Source organism: Phycodurus eques, chromosome 7 (genome assembly GCF_024500275.1).
Source record: "Phycodurus eques isolate BA_2022a chromosome 7, UOR_Pequ_1.1, whole genome shotgun sequence".
In the NCBI taxonomy this organism is placed as follows: Eukaryota; Metazoa; Chordata; class Actinopteri; order Syngnathiformes; family Syngnathidae; genus Phycodurus; species Phycodurus eques.
Genome location: NC_084531.1, coordinates 13778917 through 13803372, shown reverse-complemented (window position 1 = coordinate 13803372; position 24456 = coordinate 13778917). Strand labels below are relative to the sequence as shown.

Here is a 24456-nt window from a genome sequence, read left to right as displayed (position 1 = left end):
AACTGGGCAGCAACAACAATGCACAACTGAAATCAAACCCAAAAGTTATTCTTCAGTCATAAGCAGAGATATCATGGAGTAACAGCACACTCCACGGTCAAAATTACTGTACTGCAACACACAGTACGTGAGAAGGCAAGCAAACCATGGTTCAAAAGACCCCCTATGATGAGTATGATGAACGGACACCATTTTCCCTCACCCGGTCACCGGGGTCCCCTCTGGACCAGGCTAGTAGGTGGGGCTTGATGGCAAGCGCCTGGTGGCTGAGCCTACACCCATGGGTTACCGGGAAGACCCCGAAGAAGCAACGTGGGTCCCCCTTCCCATGGGCTCACCACCTGTGGGAGGGGCCAATGGGGTCGGGTGCAGTGGGAGGTGGGTGGCGGCCTAGTTCATGAACTTCCGTTCGTTGAACTCATTCAAGTACAACACTGATAGTGGGGACGGGGTGCTGCTGAACTCAGCTCAGGACGTTGTGAGTCGGTGGACCGAATACTGCGAACACCTCAATTCCACCAACACATCTTCCTTTGAGGTAGCAGAGTCTGTGGACTCTGAGGTGGGCTCTTCTATCTCTGGGGTTGAGGTCACCAAGGTGATTAAAAAGGTCCTCGTTGCAGGGCCCCGGGGATGGATGAGATCAACCCCGATTTCTTAAAGGCTCTGGATGGTCTGGGGCTGTCCTGGCTGACACGCCTCTGCAACATCACATGGACATCGAGGACAGTGTCTCTGGATTGGCAGACCCGGGTGGTGGTTTCCCTTTATAAGAAGGGGTGACCGGAGGGTGTGTTCTCACTACAGGGGGATCCCACTCTTCAGCATCCCTGGTAAGGTCTATTCAGGAGTTTTGGAGGGGAACTTAAATCTTAAAAAGTTAAATCTCAGATTCAGGAGGAGCAGTGTGGTTTTTCTTCCTGGCCATGGAACAGTGGACCAGCTCTTCACCCTCAGCAGTGTTCTCGAGGGTGCATGGGAGTTCGCCCATCAAGTCTACATGTGCTTTGTGAACTTGGAGAAGGCACTCGACCGTGTCCCCCAGAGGGGTCCCTTGGGCCATTCTTCGGGAGTATGTGGTACCGGACCCCTCAATGCAGGCTGTTCGGTCCCTGTACGACCGGTGTCAGAGTTTGGTCTGCATTCTCGGCAGTAAGTCAGATTCATTTCCAATGAGGGTTGGACTCTGTCAAAGCTGCCCTTTTGTCACTATTTCTGTTCATTAACTTATGAATGAATTACAGAATTTGTATGCATAGCCGAGGCGTTGAGGGGTTCCAGTTTGGTGACCTCAGCATTGCATCTATGTTTTTTGCAGATTATATTGTTCTGTTGGCTTCATCAAGTGGCAATTTTCAACACTCACTGAAGCAGTTCGCAGCAGAGTGTGAAGCGGTTGGGGTGAAAATCAGACCCTCCAAATCTAAGGCCATGGTCCTCAATCAAAAAAGGGTGGAGTGCCCTCTCTGGGTGGAGGAAGAGATCCTGCCCCAAGTGGAGTTCAAGTATCACGTGAGGGAAGAATGGAACGGGAGATTGACAGGCAGATCAGTGAAGCGTCTGCAGTAATGCGGATTCTGTATCGGTCTGTCATGGTGAAGAAGGAGCTGAGCTGAAAGGCAAAGCTCTCGATTTACCGGTCAATCAGCGTTCCTAACCTCATGTATGGTCACGCGCTATGGTCACAAGCGGCCGAAATGAATTTCCTACGTAGGGTGCCCGGGCTCTCTCTTAGAGAAAGGGTGAGAAGCTTCGGTCATCCGGAATGGGCTCAGAGTGGAGCCGCTGTTCCTCCTCATTGAGAGGAGTCAGATAAGATGGCTCGGGCATTTGGTAAGATGGCCCCTGGATGCCTCCCTGGTGAGGTGCTCCGGGCACGTCCCCCTGGAAGGAGGGCCCGGGGACGACCCAGGAGACACTGGAGAGACTACGTCTCTTAGCTGGTCTGGAATCGCCTTAGGATCCCCCCAGAGGAGCTGGACGAAGTGGCTAGGGAGAGGGAAGTATGGGCTTCCCTGTTTAAGATGCTGCTCCTGCAACCCGACTCCGGATAAGCGGAAGAAATTGGATGGATGAACGGACGGATGGATGGACAGACGGATGGATGGATGATGTAACTCGTGAATTTTACAGCTATTCCGAGTCCTGCTATGGGATAAAATCAGGAACTCAGCAAAGTGCAACATACATCTCTGGTTTGCAAGCACATACACACCGCAGAGAGCAGAGGTCACGCTAAAAATAATACAACAGGGAAGAAAAAGAAAAATGGTTTGGGGAAAAAAGGAAGTAAACAATTTGATCAGGAAAGCGGAAAAAGGGAGTGGAGCCATGCAGTTAATCTATAGTCCCAACCTCCCCAGTGGGATTAGCGTTAATCTAATATATCCCACTGTCACTTGAACTCCTTTTAGCTACAGTTTACAGACGCTCTTAGGCAGGGAGCAAGGTTCCTTGGAGCCTTGCGTTAGCATAAGCGCACAAGCTTCCTCTGTACGACACTAATCAATTACTGACTGCGCTTATCTGCAAACCATCCACTCCAAGCCATCAAAAGTCCATTTACTAAAATAGTCAATCACATATTGAAACCTGCTATTTATTCATGCACAAGTATGAAAAACATTTCAAATGTGTGGACCAAAATGTATCCTACTAAGTATCTTCTTGAATTCCTAAGGTATTCTACTATACAATGGATGAAAGCACAATATGAGTGGAGTTGTTATAACTAGTGAGTAAAATAATGTTCCTCAATGAATATCAGAAATTTTATCCACACGAGAAGGAGATGCAGTGAAGAATAGGTATAAAAACGTAAAATATGACACTCTTCTAGGCAAAATTGTGTCCTGCACACAAAAAATCTGGCACTAGAAATATTTGGATACAAGAGGAGTTGAAAGGAGTGGTGATGTCACAGGGGTCGAAATGTGTCAGCGTCCCATTTTTTATTTTTTTTGATGAGGCCTACAAGCGTTCTGCTTGCCTCGGATAAACTTTTGCAACAAGTGATGGTCTGTCTCTGACATTCACTTTGTTTGTCATGGCCTTGAAGCCACTGTTGACATGCTTCTGGACTTTAAAAAAAACAAAAAACAAATCAAGCTTTCCCACATTGCAATCAACCTTCAATCCCATTGGAAGCTTACTGTATCTTTATTTATTGCAATGATGACTGTGTAAGTCTTCAGTCTGGTTGCTAATAACTATCAATCTGCCTTTTTAATCATTCAACCTCATTTGTTTACTGCTTAAAGGCTCACAACTCTTTTTTTAATGTGTAAATAGCAGATTGCTTCAGTGAAACTCCCTGAAGACTCAGTATTTGATTGGGATGGATGTATTTTTGTCTCCGAACCTTGATGGAAATCATCACTGTGTGCCTAGTAAGATTAAAGAATATTATTGTGGCTTTTTTGTTGCAACACGCCAAGGCTCTTATTCACCCATGAGCGTGAGAGGGAAATGGTGCGTAGGTGCGCTGTTTCGGTCTGCGGAGATTCCCCCATCGACTTAAGTGTGTCATTTATGCACCTTCATTCCAGATAGGCGCTGTGAGTTGAGCAACTCTAAAATGTGGGCGTTCCCTTTCAAATCTGGCCTGCCACATATTCTCCCATTGACAATCTTCTGTATTATGTCAAGCGCTGTGGGAAGATGAAACATCATTTTGCACTTTAAGTTTTGATCCAGTTACAATTAGCGTATACAAATAATATTGTACAACCCCAATTCCAATGAAGTTGGGACGTTGTGTTAAACATAAATAAAAACAGAATACAATGATTTGCAAATCATGTTCAACCTATATTTAATTGAATACACTACAAAGACAATATATTTAATATTCAAAGTGATAAACATTATTGTTTTTAATCATTAATTTAGAATTTTATGGCTGCAACACGTTACAAAAAAGCTGGGACAGGGTCATGTTTACCACTGTGTTACATCACCTTTTCTTTTAACAACATTCAATAAACGTTTGGGAACTGAGGACACTAATTGTTGAAGCTTTGTAGGTGGAATTCTTTCCCATTCTTGCTTGACGTACAGCTTCAGCTGTTCAACAGTCCAGGGTCTCCTTTGTCGTATTTAACGCTTCATAATGCGCCACACATTTTCAATGGGAGACAGGTCTGGACTGCAGGCAGGCCAGTCTAGTAACCGCACTCTTTTACTATGAAGCCACGCTGTTGTAACACGTGGAGAATGTGGTTTGGCATTGTCTTGCTGAAATAAGCAGGGTCGTCCATGAAAAAGACGTTGGATGGCAGCATGTTTCTCCAAAACCTGTATGTACTGTTCAGCATTAATGGTGCCTTCACAGATGTGTAAGTTACCCATGCCATTGGCACGAACACAGCCCCATACCATCACAGATGCTGGCTTTTGAACTTTGTGTCCATAACAGTCCGGATGGTTCTTTTCCTCTTTGGCCCGGAGGACGAGATGTCCACAATTTCCAAAAACAATTTGAAATGCAGACTCGTCGGACATAGAAGCCGGTGGCATTTCTGGGTGTTGTTGATAAATGGCTTTTGCTTTGCATAGTAGAGTTTCAAGTTGCACTTCCGGATGTCGCGCTGAACTGTATTTACTGACATTGGTTTTCTGAAGTGTTCCTGAGCCCATGTGGTGATATCCTTTACATATTGATGTTGGTTTTTGATGCAGTGCCGCCTGAGGAATCGAAGGTCACGGTCAATGTTGGTTTTCGGCCTTGCCGCATACATGCAGTGATTTCTCCAGATTCTCTGAACCTTTTGATGATATTATGGACCGTAGATGATGAAATCCTTAACTTCCTTGCAATTGTACCTTGAGGAACATTGTCCTTAAACTGTTCGACTATTTTCTCACGCACTTGTTCACAAAGAGGTGACTTTCGCCCCATCTTTGCTTGTAAATGATTGAGCAATTCAGGGAAGCTCCTTTTATACCCAATCATGGCACCCACCTGTTCCCAGTTGGCCTGTTCACCTGTGGGATGTTCCAAACAGGTGTTTGATGAGCATTCCTCAACTTTCTCAGTCTTTTTTGCCACCTGTCCCAGCTTTTTCGGAACGTGTTGCAGCCATAAAGTTCTAAGTTAATGATTATTTGCTAAAAACAATAAAGTTTATCAATTTGAGCATTACATATCTTGTCTTTGTAGTGTATTCAATTAAATATAGGTTGAACATGATTTGCAAATCATTGTATTCTGTTTTTATTTTTGTTTAACACAACGTCGCAACTTCTTTGGAATTGGGGTTGTATAAGAGTCTTCCGGAAAGTTATCAGTGAAAGCTACCGGTGAACATGTAGGAAATGGCTTTGGAACTAATCTAACAATGGCGAACCCCAGCCACTGCTATTGTGTTGCTCAAGAAAATTTGTTCACTGCACCGCAACTGTGACTAGCGTAGTACATGCTAATTACCTCAAATTAGAATTAGAAATACATGTTGGCGTACCAACAAAAGATGCTTCTGAATCAAATACATTTGAACAACCAAAGAGCGTAATGTTTCATGCCATTGCCAACTACAAGACTGGCATTCGATTTTCATCTCTACTCAAAACTGCTCAAAAGACAAAAATTGATGGGAAGAACATTTTCATATAAATGAGTGCTTCCACACACAAATATTTCTCTTACTTCGACAAATGCTTATCACAAATTAATGAAATTCAGATAATCCCCTCTTTTATCCTGTGAGCAGTGTATATCACAGAAAACGTGGCTCTGGGTCGGCTCGCTGCTGGTTATATTTAAAGGTTTTCTCCCCAGCTCAATTCCTCAGTGAATAGAAACCATGTGCAAATATCAAAGATTTGTATCAGCTGCATTCCTTCCACTTGGATTGGTCAAAGCGTGCGAGGCAGTGCGGCACATGTGAGCGGCAGACCGGCTTAACCAGTGGGACTCATATTTAACAGACACATGAATGCAAAGGATGGTTGATTGAGAGTATATTTCTAAGAGTGTGTGCCTGTGTGGTAGACAAACACAAAAACAACTAATACCCGAGATGCACCTGCTCTACCTAAGGTCCCATCTGACCGGAAAAGAAAAGGAAGAGCCACATAACTGCGAGCTCGACAAACGTCCTGCTCTCTCTCTACATACACAATCGCACCAATGTGGCTAACACTGAACAGCTGCCACTTGCTAGCAGCTCTTAGCCAACATTCTTCACCCGTTGCCTGCCTCTGCCAAGACAGCAAGCACACAACTGACTCATCTGTTTCCCCAATCACAGACAAAACAAGCGGCTAATTGTGGAAGCGTTCTCTCACACAGAGAATTAGGCTGCCGTGGATTGATTGTGGGAGAAAGCGGTCTTTTACTTGAGAAACTGACATACTCCCTGTCGATATCCAAGTGGTTAGGCGAAGAAGTCCAGTGCATTACAAACCTGATTAAATTTGAAGCTGTTAATCAGTGATTCACTCCATGCAATGAATAGATTTCTTAGACGATATGTACAAGCAGTATAAGCAATGAGTTATAATGTCATGATTTTTTTTTTTTTTAAACACACATTTACCAAATAATTGGTATGCTTGGCAACTTAACGCGGAATGTTAGACTAACCAATCAAGCAAGTGTGGCAAGTAGCCGAGGCTGTGCACAAACTGTAGTGGGGATTAAAGAGGTTCTGTTCAGGATGGCTCCATACCCAAAGCCACCCTTCAACACAAGGGATGGGCATAATAATGGATGGATTGTGTGGACTTGAAAGGTTGATTGATTATGTCTTGATGACATTGAGGCAAAACAGAGTGCACGACAACATGACAGCAACTAGCATTAAATGGTAAATGGACTGCCCTTATATGGCACTTTATCTACCCAGGGGTGTCAAACTCATTTTAGTTTACGTGACACATTCACCCCAATTTGATCTCAAGTGGGACCAGTACATCCGTGGTCCAATAGGCTATAAATAACGACAATTAAATGTTTTACTATTTTTTTGGGGTGCCCATAATTAGAACTACATTTGGGTTTGGGTAAATTTAAAATTTACATCAATTTTCACATCTATCTGGAAATCTTGAAAGGGTCAATTGACTCATCACACCATACAAACTAAAATGGGAACATTTCAGGACGAAAGTGGAGTTATTCCCCTGCCTTGTAAATGTATACAGCCAGACTGACAGTGTAACTACAAAACAAAGACAAAATAAATCAATTAGCTATGTCTATCAAGGACATACATATTAGGGCTGCACGATTGGGAAAAAAAAAAGACTTTTTTTTTTTTTTTTTTTTTTTTTTAAACCTGTGGTATATATTGCGATGTGAAATAATACAGGATTAGTGTTGGGAAAGTTCATTTTCTATGCAAATAATTTCAAAGTTCAATTAATCGTTCCAAAAATGAACTATTTCAGTTCATAGTTCAAAACTAAATTTGAATTATGTTCACTGGTCCAAAAACAAACGAGGTCATAACTCTTTTTTTTTTTTCATTCAACATTTTGTCGACGGGCTATTAGGTTCAAAATTTCATTTCCAGACTGTTGCCACCCATTCAGTCCACACTAGTAGCCAGCTGCAGCTTTGAACCTACAATCTCAAAAACATGGGGACAAACTTGTTGATTGAATGCTGTTTTATAAATGAGGAATAAAAGCAAGAGCAGGACTTTTGTCCTTAATGTGCAAACAAAAACACGCAACACAGTATAACAGGAACGATGATGAACAAAAGAAGTGATTTTCAGCTTTTCCCTGTCACCACAGCAAATCACTCGCTTTTCCCTGTCACCACAGCAAGTCACTCGCATGATTTGTTTGTCTGACGTAACCCAACCATTTTTATCCGGGCTTTAACAAACCCATGTCCCAGATGAAATTACTTATCAAACAATATATGATATGATAGATGTATAAACATATATTCGGCATCGCTTCACATACGTCTCACTCTCTTACTCCACATGGATTGGAGGTGTGGGCGCTGATCTTTTCTCTCTCTCAGTTTCATGCATGTCACAACACGTGACTAACAGCACTTCCGGTTCTACAGTGCTTGAGTTAAAATAAAAGCATGAAATTCAAAATAAGAGCCAATATGTATAAACTAACTAAAACTTGCCTGACGAGCAGAAAAATGCCCACGGGCCCCATTGAACCCCCTAACGGGCCATACGTTTGACATCCCTGATCTATACCATCACAGTGCCCAAAGCACTTTACAAAGGCTCACATTCACCCATTCATACACATCCATACGCTGCCAGGCCCACTGGGTTCTGTGGATTCAGTTTCAACTAGCTTGCAGTCTAAAGAACAAAATCCCAGCTAGGGGAAGTTGAGGTACATACTTCAGCTTCCGCTCATACACAACTATTCCCTATTGTCGATCAAGGAAATGTAATCAAATGCCCATTCCTATTAAACACCAAACCAATTCCAACTGGGTCCAATGGGATATTACCCACGATCAGATCCAAACACACACAAGGGAAACTTGCAAACAAACATTTCAAAACTAGGGCACTCCATGCAACACAAATCACATCTAAGAACTTTTTACATATCCGTTTTTTCTTTAATAAGTATGGGCATTCTAATTAAAGGTCCATCTTTATTAAACACCAAACCAATTCCAACTGGGTCCAATGGGAGATTACACATGATCTGACCCAAACACAAACTTGACCCAAAGGAGCTTTGTAAGGAAAAGTTTAAAACCATTTCACTACATGTAATGCAAATCCCATCTAAGAATGTCTTGCATACCTAATAAGTGTGCTTATCTTTAAGAGCACATTAGAATTGAAAAAGTTAGATTGCTAAATGCAAATGTTTTTTTTATAAGAAATGCTGACAGTGGAAAAGAGGACATTAGAGATGTTTACTCCAAAGCTAAATTGCCCGACAGGAATCAAGCCATTCATCCATTCATTTGCCGGTTTTCCTCAGTCGTTGCTGCGGCTCGACACCAGGGACAAATTAACGGAAGGCCACAAGTGTTTTTTTTTTTTTTTTTTTTTTTGTGGAGCTCTCCAACCCTCTGGTGTCTTCTCTGCTAGCATTTTCCAGTGGTGCATGACCTTCTACGTGCGCTCCACTTTCCACTTCATTTAACATCGAGGAAGAGATGAAACCTTGTCGAGTGTCAACTTCCGCCACAAGGGACGTGAAGTCGGTACATGAGGACGACAGCGGGGATGAGACAAATGTGCTGGGCCTCATTAGATAAACTCTTGTCCAACTCTAAGACAGTGTTCACTGATGCTTGTTGCTCCAAACTCTGTTCATAATTTAGTAACTGTAAGACCACTATAAATAAAATTTGATGAGCATAGTTCAGTCATTATTCATAGCCTGCGATGAGCCAATGTTGGTTGGATTATGTCCTTGTGCCAATTCTTACTTTGTTGAAAGGGGGGGCCGACAAAAATAGTTTAAGGAGTAAGTATGCCTAAAAAGTTAAACAAATCTAAATGATTAACTACACGTCTTTTTTCTTTTGTCAAACAGGAAAAATCTGTGGATAAGCACTGAACTGGAAATTTAACTTATTTTGATGTGAGAGAGGGTCTGGTTGCTCAGTTCAAAATGACAGAATAAAATTAACTAAAGATCCTGTAAAGTGAACATAAATATGTGTTCTAAATTTGAGACACCACAGAGAAGTGTTGCTAACAATCCTGCCAAATTTGATTGATTAAAAAAAACACAAAGTATATAAAATGAGCTTGGATGAGAGGCGAAACGTCTTCTAAGACAAACAGAACAGTCCAGTTGCAATCGATTCAATGCCCTGAGAATGAAATGACCTGGATGAATGAGAATATTCAGACGCACATATATAAAATGATGCTTCATTGTGAAAAATCAGGTCATTGTCTCCGCCCTCAAACGCTGCAGGCATGTCCTCTGAATATTGATGCCAGTAAAGCGTTACTCGAATATGACCACTTTTTGGAGTAACGAGTAATCTAACATATTATTTCCAGACAAGTAAACAGATTATAATTACTTATTCAAGTCACTGCGATACTATTGTGACGGAATAGCCTGACGGAAGCGAGGCTGCCATTCTGCGCCTACGACCCCTCTGAACACCAACAAACATCCAACCACATCCAAACACATTCATTCATATTACACTCAGTGGCGTGCAAAAGCATGTATGTGTGTGTGTGGGGGAGGGGAGTAATGCGGCAGACGGGCCAGTGGCCAGGGGGGGGACATCCAAATGGGCTTGGGTGGGGATCGATCACCCACCCCCCCGGTCGGTCAATCTGTCATTCTCACATTTAGAAGACACATTACCTTTCAACACATAAAAGCACACATATAGACACTCAAACACACATTGCTGTCTTTAGTCTTCACGGACAGCACCATTTGTTTGTTCGCTCTAATCCTGTAATACTGTTTAACCACATGTCGGTTTCCTTTCATCCGCCCCCAGCGAGGGCCAGTGCAGGTTGAATGCAAACAACTTGGTATTTTAACTACATAACCCCACAGTGCTCCAAGCCTTGGGTGCTAAACAAAGCTTCACATAAAAAGGCATACAGATTCCTGTATTAATATTCAACACCAGCCTCTCTCACTATAAAATGTGAAGTTGCAAAGAAGGTGAACTGTGCCGCATGACTACTTCAACTGCTCCCAAAACCCCCAAATATTTTACAATTCCAGAAATCAATAATAAAGTTGAAAATAAAATGGCCATTCAGACTGCATATAAAGCAAAGGTAAACTTAAGGACAGACACTGTGCAGAACACTCAGATCTCTGGCAAGGCCGAACATTGCTCATCTGCTTCAGCTCTGAGATATACAGGCCCGCAGCACACTAGTTTTTATATGCATGTATATATATGTGTATGTACACTGAACAAAAATATAAATGCAACACTTTTGTTTTTGCTCCTATTTTTCATGAGCTGGACTCAAAGATCTAAAAGGCAATTTCCATCAAATATTGTTCACAAATCTAAAGTCTAAATCGGTGTTAGTGAACATTTTTCCTTTGTCGAGATAATCGATCCCACCTCACAGGTGTGGCATATCAAGACGCTGATTAGACAGCATGATTATTGCACAGTTGTGCCATAGGCTGGTCACAATAAAAGGCCACTCTGAAATGTGAAGTTTTGCTTTATTGTGCGGGTCTGGGGGGGGTCAGAAAACAAGTCAGTCTCTGGTGTGACCACCATTTGCCTCACGCAGTGCGACACAGCTCCTTCGCATAGACTTGATCAGGTTGTTGATTGCGGCCTGTGGAATGTTGGTCCACTCCTCTTCAATGGCTGAAGAGGACTGTGAAGTTGCTGGATATTGGCAGGAACTGGAACACGCAGGAACTGGAACACGCTGTCTGGAACGCGCTGATCCAGAGGATCCCAAACATGCTCAATGGGTGACATGTCCGGGGAGTATGCTGTCCATGCAAGAACTGAGATGTTTTCAGCTTCCAGGAATTGTGTACAGATCCTTGCAACATGGGGCCGTGCATTATCATGCTGCAACATGAGGTGTGGATGATTGGCACAACAATGGGCCTCAGGATCTCGTCACAGTATCTCTGTGCATTCCAAATGCCATCAATAAAATGCACCTGTGTTCATTGCCCATAACGTACGCCTGCCCATACCATAACCCCACCGCCACCATGGGCCACTCAATCCACAACATTGACATCAGCAAACCGCTCACACACATGACGCCACACACGCTGAATTAATCCGTGAAGAGAACACCTTTCCAACGTGCCAGACGCCATCGAATGTGTGCATTCGATGGCTGTCCATTCGATATATACATGCAGTGTGTATATCGTTGCAGTCTTTCTGTTGCAGCGAGTTGGTGTGGGCAGGTATAACTATAATTTGTTTGTGATGGCCCAGTTCAGTCGCATCTGGCTGTGTCACTCGGTGTGCGGTGGGTCTATCGATACCCACCTCCCATTATACTGTATACCTTCTTTATAATAAGATTCATACATTACTCTCTAAGAAAACATTGAAAACAAAAACAACAAAAACTCTCTTAGTATTAACAAAAGTGAAAGGAAATTCCTCTAACGTCTCCTTAATCCCATTCAAAAATTGAATGGGGTTTTTCTTTGGCCATGTCCCACCCCATTACAGTATGGTGGAAGTCTGCTCGGAAAATTTAACGCACTTCTCCCAATGTGTCCTCCATGATGAGACAAATCTATCCAAGCCACTAAACCCATGTTTGCACCAAGTAGTACAGTTCAGTTCTCCATGGTACAGTTAATAGCAGGTAACCTACTATAAATTATACTGATGAACTGATTGTTGATTAATCATGTTTTAAAGCAAATGAGCAGAAGCAAAGTGGGAGTACTCTATGTACATAGCAACAGGCAAAACTTTGGAAGGATGGTAAACTGAACAAACTTGAGTGCCCTCCTTGGAAAACAGGATTACAAAAGGTGTCCTCAGTGGATCAGAAGAATTCTTGCAGCGCCTAAGGTAACAACTTGGCTGCATGAGAAGACCCTGAACATGACAAATGGCTCATGTTGAGATTTCATGCAGGTTATCCTGTGCCAGCTAGAACTCAGTGTCTATTTAATGGATAAATCCCCACACTGTGCCAGAAATGAGTGCAATGTGACCAATGATTGTCACTGATAAATCTAGATACATAGGTATACACAATTCAATTGCGCTGAGTAGCTGTGGTGGGGAGTAGCACAACGTATGTACTGTAAAGTATGGAGGAGAAGATCTGGAGCATCTGGTCAAGACAAGTAACGACTGACAATCAATAGTCATGTGAACTGACTCGTTTCTGGTGAGGTGATGAGAAACAGTTACCGAGTCACGCTTCCTCAAACAGGAACTACAGAGTTATGGCTCAAAGGTTGAATAAGTTGGAAACTGACCGAAAGTTGCAGACAAGCTGACAGGTCAAAGTGTCATCAATCAAGACGTCAGCATATCGAGCGAGACCGCAGCCTTAGTATTAACATGTTCTTTTCTATGGCTTTTTGTGGTTTCGAAACGAATGACCAGCCTCAACAATGCATTTTAAAGAAGAAGCAACTCGTAAGAAGAGAAGTGTAACAGCCTTCCATTCTAGCTGCATGCTACTCTGTAAACAAATCTAGCGCATCTCAGCATCTGGCTCGCGGACATCATGGCTAGTGACATGCTTCTGTCGGTAAGTCAAATTTGTTAACCAGTTTGATACAGCATGAGACGAATGTGAATATCAATACACATACACACAAAAAAACTTGCTTTGTGCAAATTCAACTTAAAATGGCATCTAAGTAAAACATTAACTTTTAGACTTCAGATGGAGGCAAAGCGATAACAAATCCCATTGGTGTTTATAGCGCAGGATTCACACTGTTGAAACTATCACTGTTGCACTTGTCTGCATCGTTCATTTCCTAAAAAGAAGACAAACTATTGATTTTGCACTTTCCTAAAAAGAAAACATTTTGTCAAATATTCATTTTCTTGTATACATTATTTTTGAGCGGTACAGTGCCCGACTGGTTAGAGCGTCTGCCTCACAGTTCTGAGGTGCGGGCTTCAATCCCCGACCCCGCCTGTGTGGAGTTTGCATGTTCTCCCCGTGCATGCGTGGGTTTTTTCCGGGCACTCCGGTTTCCTCCCACATTCCAAAAACATGCATGGTAGGTTAATTGAAGACTCTAAATTGCCCATAGGTGTGAATGTGAGTGCGAATTTTTTTAAACTCGCTGATCGGCCCCAAAAATCCTGATCATGTAAGGCCTAGTTCTAACTAGCGATAGTAATGTTACATTTGACGTACATTCTCTGTCTTGTATGTATTCTTTCCTTCTGATCTTGCTGCCATCAGGACAACTTATTTCTCCACAGAGTAGTGCATAAGATTGTGTAACATTTGTCCATGTGGAAAAATGTTGCTGCCAAAATGTTAAATAAAACATCGCTTTTACAGTTAGTAAAGGTTTGATGATTAATTTCCTTTATTTCCTATGGGAAATCCAAATGGTTCAGTGGCCAACTAGCATCCCCAAATGGATTATGTTCAAAGGTTAAGATTGCACTCTAGATTTATTACGAGGATTTTTGAGCTGTGCATTGGGCTTGTTGATGTTAAATTCTCAGGCAACAGAAAGGCTTTGGTTCACTTCCCAATGCTTTGATAGCATATTGGGTAATTTGAATGAAAATTAAGTCAATGTGGAGAGGAATTAAAGCAGATGAAGGTGGTGGAGCACCCTGTCTGCTGGCGTGGAGAAAACAAATTTTAGTTTCATCCAAAAGCCACAATGTGGTACGCAGTTTATGTTCTTAAAAAAAAACAATTTTTTTTTAAATTTAAAAAAGGGGTGTTCGTGGGGATGAAAGTAGAGTTTTTGCTCTGGGACAAGCAGTAATAAAGCAGCCTCTCGCCTACATGAATAAACACACAGTGAACTGTATCTCCAATATTTGCTGCATTTCTCCAGCACTCCAAACCACACATTAGGTCACAGTCTTTAAAAAGGAACTGCAACAAGCTCTAGGGAAAAAAAACAGTATATGACCACTTTTGGTCAAAAGCTGTCAGCAGTCAGAATTTAGACTCTTAAGATTGAATTATCCCTAAAATAGCAGCCATCATCTGTGCCTTGGCTTACCTATTTTAGGAATGTTGTCATTCAACATCAACCAAACCGTAGTCCAACTGAGTCCGGATAAAAGTACAAAATGCCATTCATGCTCGTGGCTTCAACACTGCAATATTGTATTGCTCGATAAGGTCATGTTCGGACAGAATAGTGCCAGTCACATGACATGGTGACAAGAAACCAGCATGTCTATGCAGTAATCACGGAACTCTGAGTATTTTTCCTCAGTTGTCACTGTCACCATCTTACACTGAGCTTGCTGTAACACAGGCATACTCATGTATTGGCATCCATTTGCTCTGCTGCCAAAAGGCAACCATGATGACTGATAAGCTAGGTGTGGGCGATATATATCGCCTTCGATATAATCGTGAATGTCCCTCAAGGGTCAGTTCTTGGACCCCTCCTGTTCAGCCTGTATATGTTGACTATGATAGCTATGCAGATAACATAGTTATATCTAGCGGTGTCTCCAGATGACTACAGTTCAATTGAGGTGTTGTGTCACTGTCTAAAATAGATAAATAACTGCACGAGCCAAAACGTTCTTCAATTAAACCACAACAAAACTGAGATAATTGTTTTTGGCAGTAAGGAAAAGAGGATTGCTGTTAGGATCCAGGAGAAGCTCATCCATGCTTTTATCTTAAGTAGACATGACTATTGTAATGGTCTTCTGACTGGACTCACCTAAAAGAGCATTAAACAGCTGCAGCTCATTCAGAATGCTGCAGCTCAGGTTCTGACCAGAACAAATAGGTCAGAACATATTACTCCAATTCTAAAGTCTCAACACTGGCTCCCAGTCGGCTTAAAATAGATTTTAAAGTTCTGCTACTGGTCTATAAATCACCAAATAGTTGAGGTCCTGAATACATGAAAAAAATGCTTCTGGAATATAAAGTAGGGCTCTGAGAGCTATAGACTGATTTGGAAAATCATATACATTATATACTTTAACAAAGCTAAACTCAACCACGAACTCCCTAAATACAAGCAGCACATTGACTGTCCTACCAGGGAAAATAATACTTTAGACCACTGCTACACTACGATAAAACATGCATACCGTGCTATACCTCGTGCAGCCCTGGGCTCGTCTGATCACTGCTTAATTCACTTAATACCGACGTACAGGCAAGAACTTAAATGTGCGAAGGCGACAGTGAAAATAGTCAAAAAGTGGACCAATGAAGCCAAGATGGAACTTCAAAGCTGTTTCGACTGCACAGACTGGAGTGTCTATGAAAATTCAGCTGGCAGCCTGGATGAATATACGGACACTGTCACATCCTATATCAGTTTCTGTGAAGAGGTTTGTGTACCAACAAAATCATTTTGCACATTCAACAACAACAAGCCGTGGTTCACTGCTAAACTTAAGCAGCTTCGCCAAGCTAAGTAGGACGCATATCAGAGCGGGGACAGGGCCCTGTATAATCGAGCTAGAAACCAGCTGACTAAAGAAATTAACATTGCAAAGAGGAACCATGCAGCAAAGTTGGAAAAACAGTTTAGCGTTAACGACTCTAAATCAGCCTGGCATGCATTCCAATCGCTGACTAATTACAAGCGACGATCCCCCCAAGCTGAGAACAATAGCACACTAGCCAACGACTTGAATACCTTCTACTGCAGATTTGAAAAGGACAGTTTCACACCACACACCCACCCGGCCTCACCCGCGACCACAATCACACCTCTGACTTCTGCGTTAACCATCCATGAACAGGATGTGAGACGCATCTTCAAACAACAGAAGATTAACAAAGCGGCAGGCCCGGACCATGTGTCCCCATCCTGTGTCAAAGTCTGCGCGGACCAGCTCGCTCCAGTCTTCACTCAGATCTTCAATAGATCTTTGGAAATGTGCGAAGTTCCATCCTGTTTCAAACGCTCCACCATCATTCCAGTCCCCAAGAAACCTGCAATCTCAAACAACAGAAGATTAACAAAGCGGCAGGCCCGGACCATGTGTCCCCATCCTGCGTCAAAGTCTGTGCGGACCAGCTCGCTCCAGTCTTCACTCAGATCTTCAATAGATCTTTAGAAATGTGCGAAGTTCCATCCTGTTTCAAACGCTCCACCATCATTCCAGTCCCCAAGAAACCTGCAATCTCGGGTTTGAATGACTACAGGCCTGTCGCTTTGACATCTGTGGTCATGAAGTCCTTTGAACGTCTCGTGCTGGACCACCTCAAGAGTATCACAGGTCCCCTGCTGGACCCCCTACAGTTTGCCTACCAAGCGAACAGGTCTGCGGATGATGCATTCAACATGGGACTGCACTTCATCCTAGAACACCTCGACAGTGCAGGGACCTACGCGAGGATCCTGTTCGTGGACTTCAGCTCAGCGTTCAACACCATCATCCCTGAACTCCTTTCAACCAAGCTTCTCCAGCTCAGCGTCTCACCTGCCATCTACCAGTGGATTTACAGCTTTCTGACGGGCAGGACACAGCAGGTCAGGCTGGGGGAGGCCACCTCATCCACACGCAGCATCAGCACTGGGGCACCCCAAGGTTGTGTCCTCTCTCCGCTGTACTTCTCTCTCTATACGAACGGCTGCACCTCAGCGAACCCGACTGTCAAACTCCTGAAGTTTGCAGATGACACCACTGTCATCGGCCTCATCAAGGACGGTGACGAGTCTGCATATCGACAGGAAGCGGAGCGGCTGGAGCTGTGGTGCGGCCGACACAACCTGGAGCTGAACACGCTCAAGACTGTAGAGATGATCGTGGACTTCAGGAGGCATCCTTCGCCACAGCTGCCCCTCACGTTGTCCAGCTGCCTTGTGTCAACCGTCGAGACCTTCAAGTTCCTGGGAATTACAATCTCTCAGGACCTGAAGTGGGCGACCAACATCAACTCCGTCCTCAAAAAGGCCCAGCAGAGGATGTACTTCCTGCGGCTTCTGAGAAAGTACGGCCTGCCACCGGAGCTGCTGAGACAGTTCTACACAGCGGTCATCAAATCAGTCCTTTGTTCTTCCATCACAGTCTGGTTTGGTGCTGCTACAAAAAAGGACAAACTCCGACTGCAACGGACAATCAAAAAATGTATTACTCGTGCACTCACTGTAGTTGTCTCGCCATGCTGCACTATTTGCATATACTGGCCACTCATGCCAGAGTAGCATCTGCTCCATTTGCACAGTGATTGAGGAGTATCTGTAACATTTGCAAACCAACATTGTCCCAGATTATCGCACTACTCGTCACTTTAAACCGCATACACTCCTTGAAGTCTCAGCGCCCTTTGCACAATGGTCATTGCACCGGACTATTGCAATATTAGTCATTCGAACTGCTCTCAGTGCTAGAGGACTCTGCATCTTTTTGCACAATTGTTTTTTGTCAATGTCTTTATGTCTCCAAAGTGTTCTGTAAATTGACTGTCTGTTGTACTACAGCGGCTCCAACTACCGGAGACAAATTCCTTGTGTGTTTTGGACATACTTGGCAAATAAAGATGATTCTGATACTGATCAATATTAGTTTTGTATAAACTTCTATCCATCCATCCAGCCATCCATCCATTTTCTGTACTGCTTATCCTCACTAGGGTCGTAGGCGTGCTGGAGCCTGTCCCAGCTATCTTCGGGCGAGAGGCGGGGTACACCCTGAACCGGTCGCCAGCCAATCGCAGGGCACATACAAACAAACAACCATTCGTACTCACATTCACCCCCAAAGGGCAATTTAGAGTCTTCAATTAACCTACCATGCATGTTTTTGGCATGTGGGAGGAAACTGGAGTACCCGGAGAAAACCCACGCAGGCACGGGAAGAACATGCAAACTCCACACAGGCGGGGCCAGGATTTGAACCCCGGTCCTCAGAACTGTAAGGCAGATATGCTAACCAGTCGCCCACCGTTCCACCTGTATAAACGTTACATATTTTATTGTTCCATACCTCTTAGCACAGTTCTAATGTGTGTTCTAGATTGTTTTGAATACACCCTGTTTTTCTCTTTTTTTCTCATCTTCTGCATGCACCCATTCCCATAAAGATAGGTTTGAGTGCAGCTGGACAAAGCTAATTGTGTGAGAATGCTGCAGGAATGAAAGGGGTGCATTTCTTTTTACTGTCTCTATCACTTCTGTATAACGAAAGTGATTGTTTGATTGCACTTTAGTAAGGGGTAACAACTCGTGACGACTTGAACCTTTTCCTCTCTTTGCCAAGATTTATTTCTTTCTTGTAATAAAAACCCAAAAAGACAAGATTGCTTCCTTACTTATTCTGTCAGAAAAAGATTTGCCAAAACAAGACTCAGGTCAAATAGTGACACAGAGTCCAAAGCAAACATAGTGAAGCAGCATTTAGCTGTTATGCTGCAAACAAATGAAATGAGTTGTCAAAAGAAGTGACGTCAGCCCCAACTGTGAATGTTTTTAAGTCCAGGTTAAAAACTCTTTTTTTTTTTTTTTTTTTTCTAAGGCTTTTTCGAGCATTTCCACTTTTAAAATATTTTTTCTTGCACTGTACGTTGTTTTTAATTGTATTTTTATTTTTCTGTTTTAAATGTTTATAAGATGTTTTTTTTTTTGCTTTGTTTTGAAATTCCCTTTGTCATGTAAAGCACATTGAGTTACCTTGTGTATGAAATGTGCTATTTAAATAAATTTGCTTTGCTTTGCTTAAAGTAACCCTCGCCGCCTCATTATCAGGTGTATGTAAAACTTTGGGATTCCTCAACCACGACTACCGTTAAAGAACAGATAAATCTGCACAACATACTCAGAAAACCCTCGCCGAGTCATTTAGCAAACACGAACCATATGACAAAGCAAGTAAGCGTTGGCAAGACAAAGAACGCCATCAACTACGTTTCTTTCTGCAGTGTTCTAGCCAAATTTGTATGCCAGTATGTGCTGCAGTGATAAATGACAATCTACCAGTTGGTTTAAAATATTTTATTAGGTTTACATTTAGATGTCATCTTAATCATTTAATGTTTTGTTTTGTGACAAAATCTTAATGAAAATACGACTGCGCAAACCTGATTTCGCATGTTCTCCTGGATACAGCCTGGACATAACTTGAAGTTATAAATTTTTAAATATGGCCATACAATATTGTTGTGCAATGTTGTGCAGTAAATGTATGAAGCACTTGTTCTGGAATGCTGTGTCTATCAATAAATGTCCTGGGAAGTAGAGACTTACACTGCTTTTTTTTTTTTTTTGTATATCGTCAAATTATTATCGAGAGAACCAAAAAAAAAGACAAAGTGACAATTTCTAATGGCCTATGACTGACTGGGGCCCTTGAAAGTAGTATTTTCAATTTGCAGGTTTCAATTCAATGGAATGATGTAACTTTTTTTTTTTTGTGACAAGAAAGAAGTGGTGGAAGGCAATCACCGAATCGATTATTCATTGTTATTTTTGGTGTCAATTTTATTGTTACATATCAATCCCGGAGGTAATATTTTTGTTAATGTATTTGTTTAATTATAGAAGTTTAAAATAAATTACTAAAATGTATTAAGGGTTGTGTTTAAATGGCCACTTCCTCCAAGTTTTGAATAGTGTCAGGGCTGCAGCTATCAAATATTTTTAGAATCGATTATTCCGTCGATTAATCAAATAATTCATTTTGCTTTAAAGTTTATTGCAAAACCATTTCATTCCAGATTACTGTTTATTAACGGATTATTTTTGCGTATTTGGTATTGTTTAATGATTTAACAAAACCGTATCACAATTGAGCAATATAAAAAAAGAGGCAGTGATGTACTCACTGACGTTTTAGTAGTGGGAGCTACTTCTTGGGAACTGATGTGATGTGAAGGCCTACTTGTTTGACGTACAATTCTGAAGCTGCTTCAGGTTCAACGACACGTCGATTCCAGGTTATTCATCCTACGGTGGCAAATAAACCATTATTTTTGTAATAGATGAAAATAACTATTATTTTCTCCATAAATTGATATGATTTAGTTACTGGTTTGCTCCATTACATGTCAGAAAATGGGCAAAAGTGTTGATCCGTGTTTTCCACAGTAAAAGCAGATGTTTGCAAATGTCTTATTTGGATTAAACACAAAGAAATCAGTCTGCTTTCATGGAGGAATAAGAAATCAAAGGCTGAAATCACAGCATTTGAACTATTTTAAGTTAAACAATGGCTGTAAATCACAGGTGTCAAACTCAAGGCCTGGGGGCTAGGTCTGGCCCACTAAATCATTTTATTTGGCCCACGAAAGCAACTCATGTATGGTATGTAAACTTTCATAATTCTTGCTAAAATCTCTACCAACATTTTTACAAAACATTGAGATTTTGCAAGCATTTGCTGTTACCAAAACCCTTTAACAGTAACTTGAACAACTGCTGAACAAACTATTATTCTTGACTTCTGATTACCAAATTAGTTATCCATCATTTTTTTGTGTATATATAATAGTATGATGAGGCAATGAAACATTTATATGGTTTCACAGACATAACGGGCTTTTGAGGGAAACTATAACTACATGGCCCGTGACAATAATGAATGCTCTTAATGATAAACATTTCATCAAACTAGTTGTCGATTAATCGATTCATTGTTTCACCTCCATTGTCACTGTCACTTGCTTTTCTTTTTATTGAAGGGGTAAAAATAAATTTAAATCAGGAATCTTTTTTTGGGGGGGGGGGGGGGGTATTTGCTTTTGTGTTTACGTGCTGCACATGTAAAAACAACGCAAATGGCCCCTTATTGTGAGACTACCAATTGAACAGGTGTTGTATTGGGGGGGTCATTCAGAGTGACCGTTGTCTCTCTAATACAAAACAAAAGACTCACCTCTCCGCCGTGCCCGTCAAAAATCCCAAATATGGACGGGTGGGTCTTGTTGATAACGTCTGCGAGCACGTCGTAGCGGTCCTCCATGTGGTCTCGCCGCCCTTGGATGGAGTACACGGCGACGTTGTGGCTCTTCAACTCCCACGTCTTGGCGAACTCGGCGTCCAGGACGTCCAAGCCGCCGAAGCGCTCGTTCTGCATCATTTCGGCCACCTTCCCCTTGACCATCTTGACGGCGTCGCGGCTGGACTTCACGATGGTCTTCACTTCGTCCGTGTGGAAGAAGTAACTCCATAGTGCCAAGCTGATGCACAGCAGGAAAAGGGTCTCCGGTCGGAGCAGAAAATAACGCATTATACGACCTAATAGGGACAGCAGGGTCATCGTATCCTCTATCATTTATTGTGGCTTACACGCTGGGGGGAATCGCCGGCAGGTTGTGCGCACTTACGCCGGGCCGACTTCACTCCATGGGTGGCGTGTGCGGTGAGGTCCGGTCGCGGCGAAACAGTCTCATTTAACCCAGTGGCAGGACACTCGAATAACGATGACACTTCGGGTTCGTTTTTTTAAAAATTCCACTACAGTTCCGTAGTGAAAGAGAACAGCCACGCTCAGTCAACTGACCATTTGGAGGTGCAGTTAGTCAGTCCACCACGCCGGACTTCGACGAAGACAGCTTACTGACCGAGGGACGCGCTACGGGGGCGTCTGTCCTCTTGGCGAGCCCAGCCCAGTGACTATTCCCCGGACAACACCGTCGCTCAAAATAGCCGCTCGTGATGCGTCCTCGCATTCCCAGCTGCCACACTGACTGCGACCGAACACTGCTGCTGACCGATTACATGGCCCGTGATGCCTTCACGGACACCAAGTTATCCAACTTCTCGCATAACCACTGGGTAAACATTCATTCATTCATTCATCTTCCGTACTGCTTTTCCTCACAAGGGTCGCGGGCGTGCTGGAGCCCATCCCAGCCATCCTCGGGCGAGAGACGGGGTACACCCTGAACTAGTCGCCAGCCAATCACAGAGCACATATCAACAAACAACCATTTCCACTCACATTCACACCTATGGAGAATTTAGAGTTTTCAATTAACCTACCATGCATTTGGGATGTGTGAGGAAAACCACGCAGGCACGGGGGCAGGCACGGGGAGATCATGCAAATTCCACACAGGCGAGGCCAGATTTGAACCTGGGTCCTCAGACCTGTGAGGTAGATGTGCCAACCAGTCGTCCACCGTGCCGCCACTGGGTAAACAAAACAGCCTAAATAGTTACATGGAAATAAGCGGTCGTTTCATCACCACTTCAGTTGCATTTAAGAACCTAATTTATAATGATAAATACCCAGTGATGAAGAATATCTTACCTGGAAGGCGAAAGGAAAAAATGCATAAGTGTCGTATCATCAGATACATAAATGTTCTACTCTGAAGCATTTACGCGGTGACATAAAAAATCTCCTCCAATGGAAGCGGGGCTGCATTGTAATTTTTTATTGTGATTTTGGTGGACCTGTACTGTAAACAGCAAGGGGGAAATGGAGAAAGGCATAATAATTGCGGTGTTCCAATATCCCGAACTTTAGGCCAATAGAAAAATAATAAACCGAGACGTCGCTACAGAGGGCTTTCAAACTCCCTTTCAAAACTCCCTGCTCAGCCTGAAATACGCCTTTAAGCACTCTTCCTGGAACGTAGCGTAATGTAACACACACTATCTTTAAAAAAAATATCCAGTACAGTATATGTGTTAAGTACAATCCAGTTGTATTTAACTTATCAGTGAAATACATTTGTATTAAATGATTTAGAAAAAAAAATTTCAAACATTTATTTAGGTCGAAGTTTCATTTCAATTTATTTGTAATACATTTAAATTTAATCAATCAATATTTACTTAGTTTTTGATTTTCTTTGATTAAAGCACAGTTGTTAAAACTGAATAATGTTACAGTGGCTAACAAAAACATCAAACATACTTTTTTTGAATAAAACCTGTGCCTTGTTTTTGATGAGCACCTGTACCTATTGGTGACTATATTTGATTGTTTGTCATTATGGTGGAATTGGAGAGTCAAGTATTTTTTTGAGCTGTTTTTAAAATATTGCAAACAATGTACATGGCTGATAAATATATCTTACCAATAAATATGTTTTAAAAATGTTTTTCAAAAAGTGTAAGCAACTGCAGTTTGAAGGGAAGAGAAGCCTTTAAAATACCAATATTTAGAACTACAGTTATAGCAATGAGTATATGTAATAGTGAAAGGTGTATGTAAAATTATGGGTCTGCTGTACTTCAAGGAAGAAACAAAAGACTCAAGGTCAATTAATATATAGAAAAAGCTCATTAAATCATTATGAAGTATAGTGGTCTGTGACAGCGGTTAAAAATCATTTAGAAGTATTAAATAAACGCGTTTAAATAGAGTGACTAAAAGGAAAATTTAAATGTGCAATGTAAACATTGTCCTGTAAAAGGGGGCAGAACATTTTACATTTTATTCTTCTCTCTGCTCCTTTTCATTAAAATATTTTATTTTCATGTAAATGTCTTTTTTTTTTAAATTAAACAAATTAAACAGCTAATAAAAGAAAAAGGAAAATGGATGGATGACTATTCATACAGTACAAGATATGACACCATGTCCTACAATGAAAATAATTAACAAAATAAAAGCAGAACAGTAATCAGTCTGTACTACGGTTAAAATACACAATTGCAATTTTAAAAAATACAGTCAGTTCACGATGAAATATTGAACCCAGTAGGTCTTACTTACTATTTACTTACAAGAACCCAGTAGGTCGCTTCTGGTTTCATGTGTTCGGATATTTCCGACAGCGCTGAATGCTTCCTTCTGACAGCGTCAGTCAGGCGACCGTCGTGAGTTTGAAAGACAACGCTTTGTTCCACTAAAAAGTAAGTTTTATCTTATGATAGAAATGTTAAGCTAATTTATTCAGCATCTGTAAAATCATGCCTGGCGTTCTTTTGTTTATTTAATTCAAACAACGTTTGTCTCGT

General features: G+C 42.0%; 1 protein-coding gene across 4 annotated transcripts in view; it reads right to left on the bottom strand.

Moving 5' to 3' along the window:
- The window catches only part of ppm1lb (protein phosphatase, Mg2+/Mn2+ dependent, 1Lb), a 62394-nt gene extending 37977 nt beyond the window's left edge, over positions 1 to 24417 (bottom strand). The window contains exons 1-2 of one of the 4 annotated variants that reach the window (XM_061681729.1): positions 21829 to 22724; positions 21416 to 21719 (exon numbers count right to left, since the gene is read on the bottom strand). In XM_061681729.1, the coding sequence (XP_061537713.1) occupies positions 21416 to 21643 (228 nt within the window). In that variant the 5' untranslated portion in view covers positions 21644 to 21719; positions 21829 to 22724. Of the gene's footprint in view, positions 1 to 20366; positions 20430 to 21415; positions 22726 to 24211 lie in introns of those variants that run through there. The other 3 variants (XM_061681730.1, XM_061681728.1, XM_061681731.1) reach the window with 3 other exon arrangements.
- Positions 24418 to 24456: the final 39 nt, after the last annotated feature.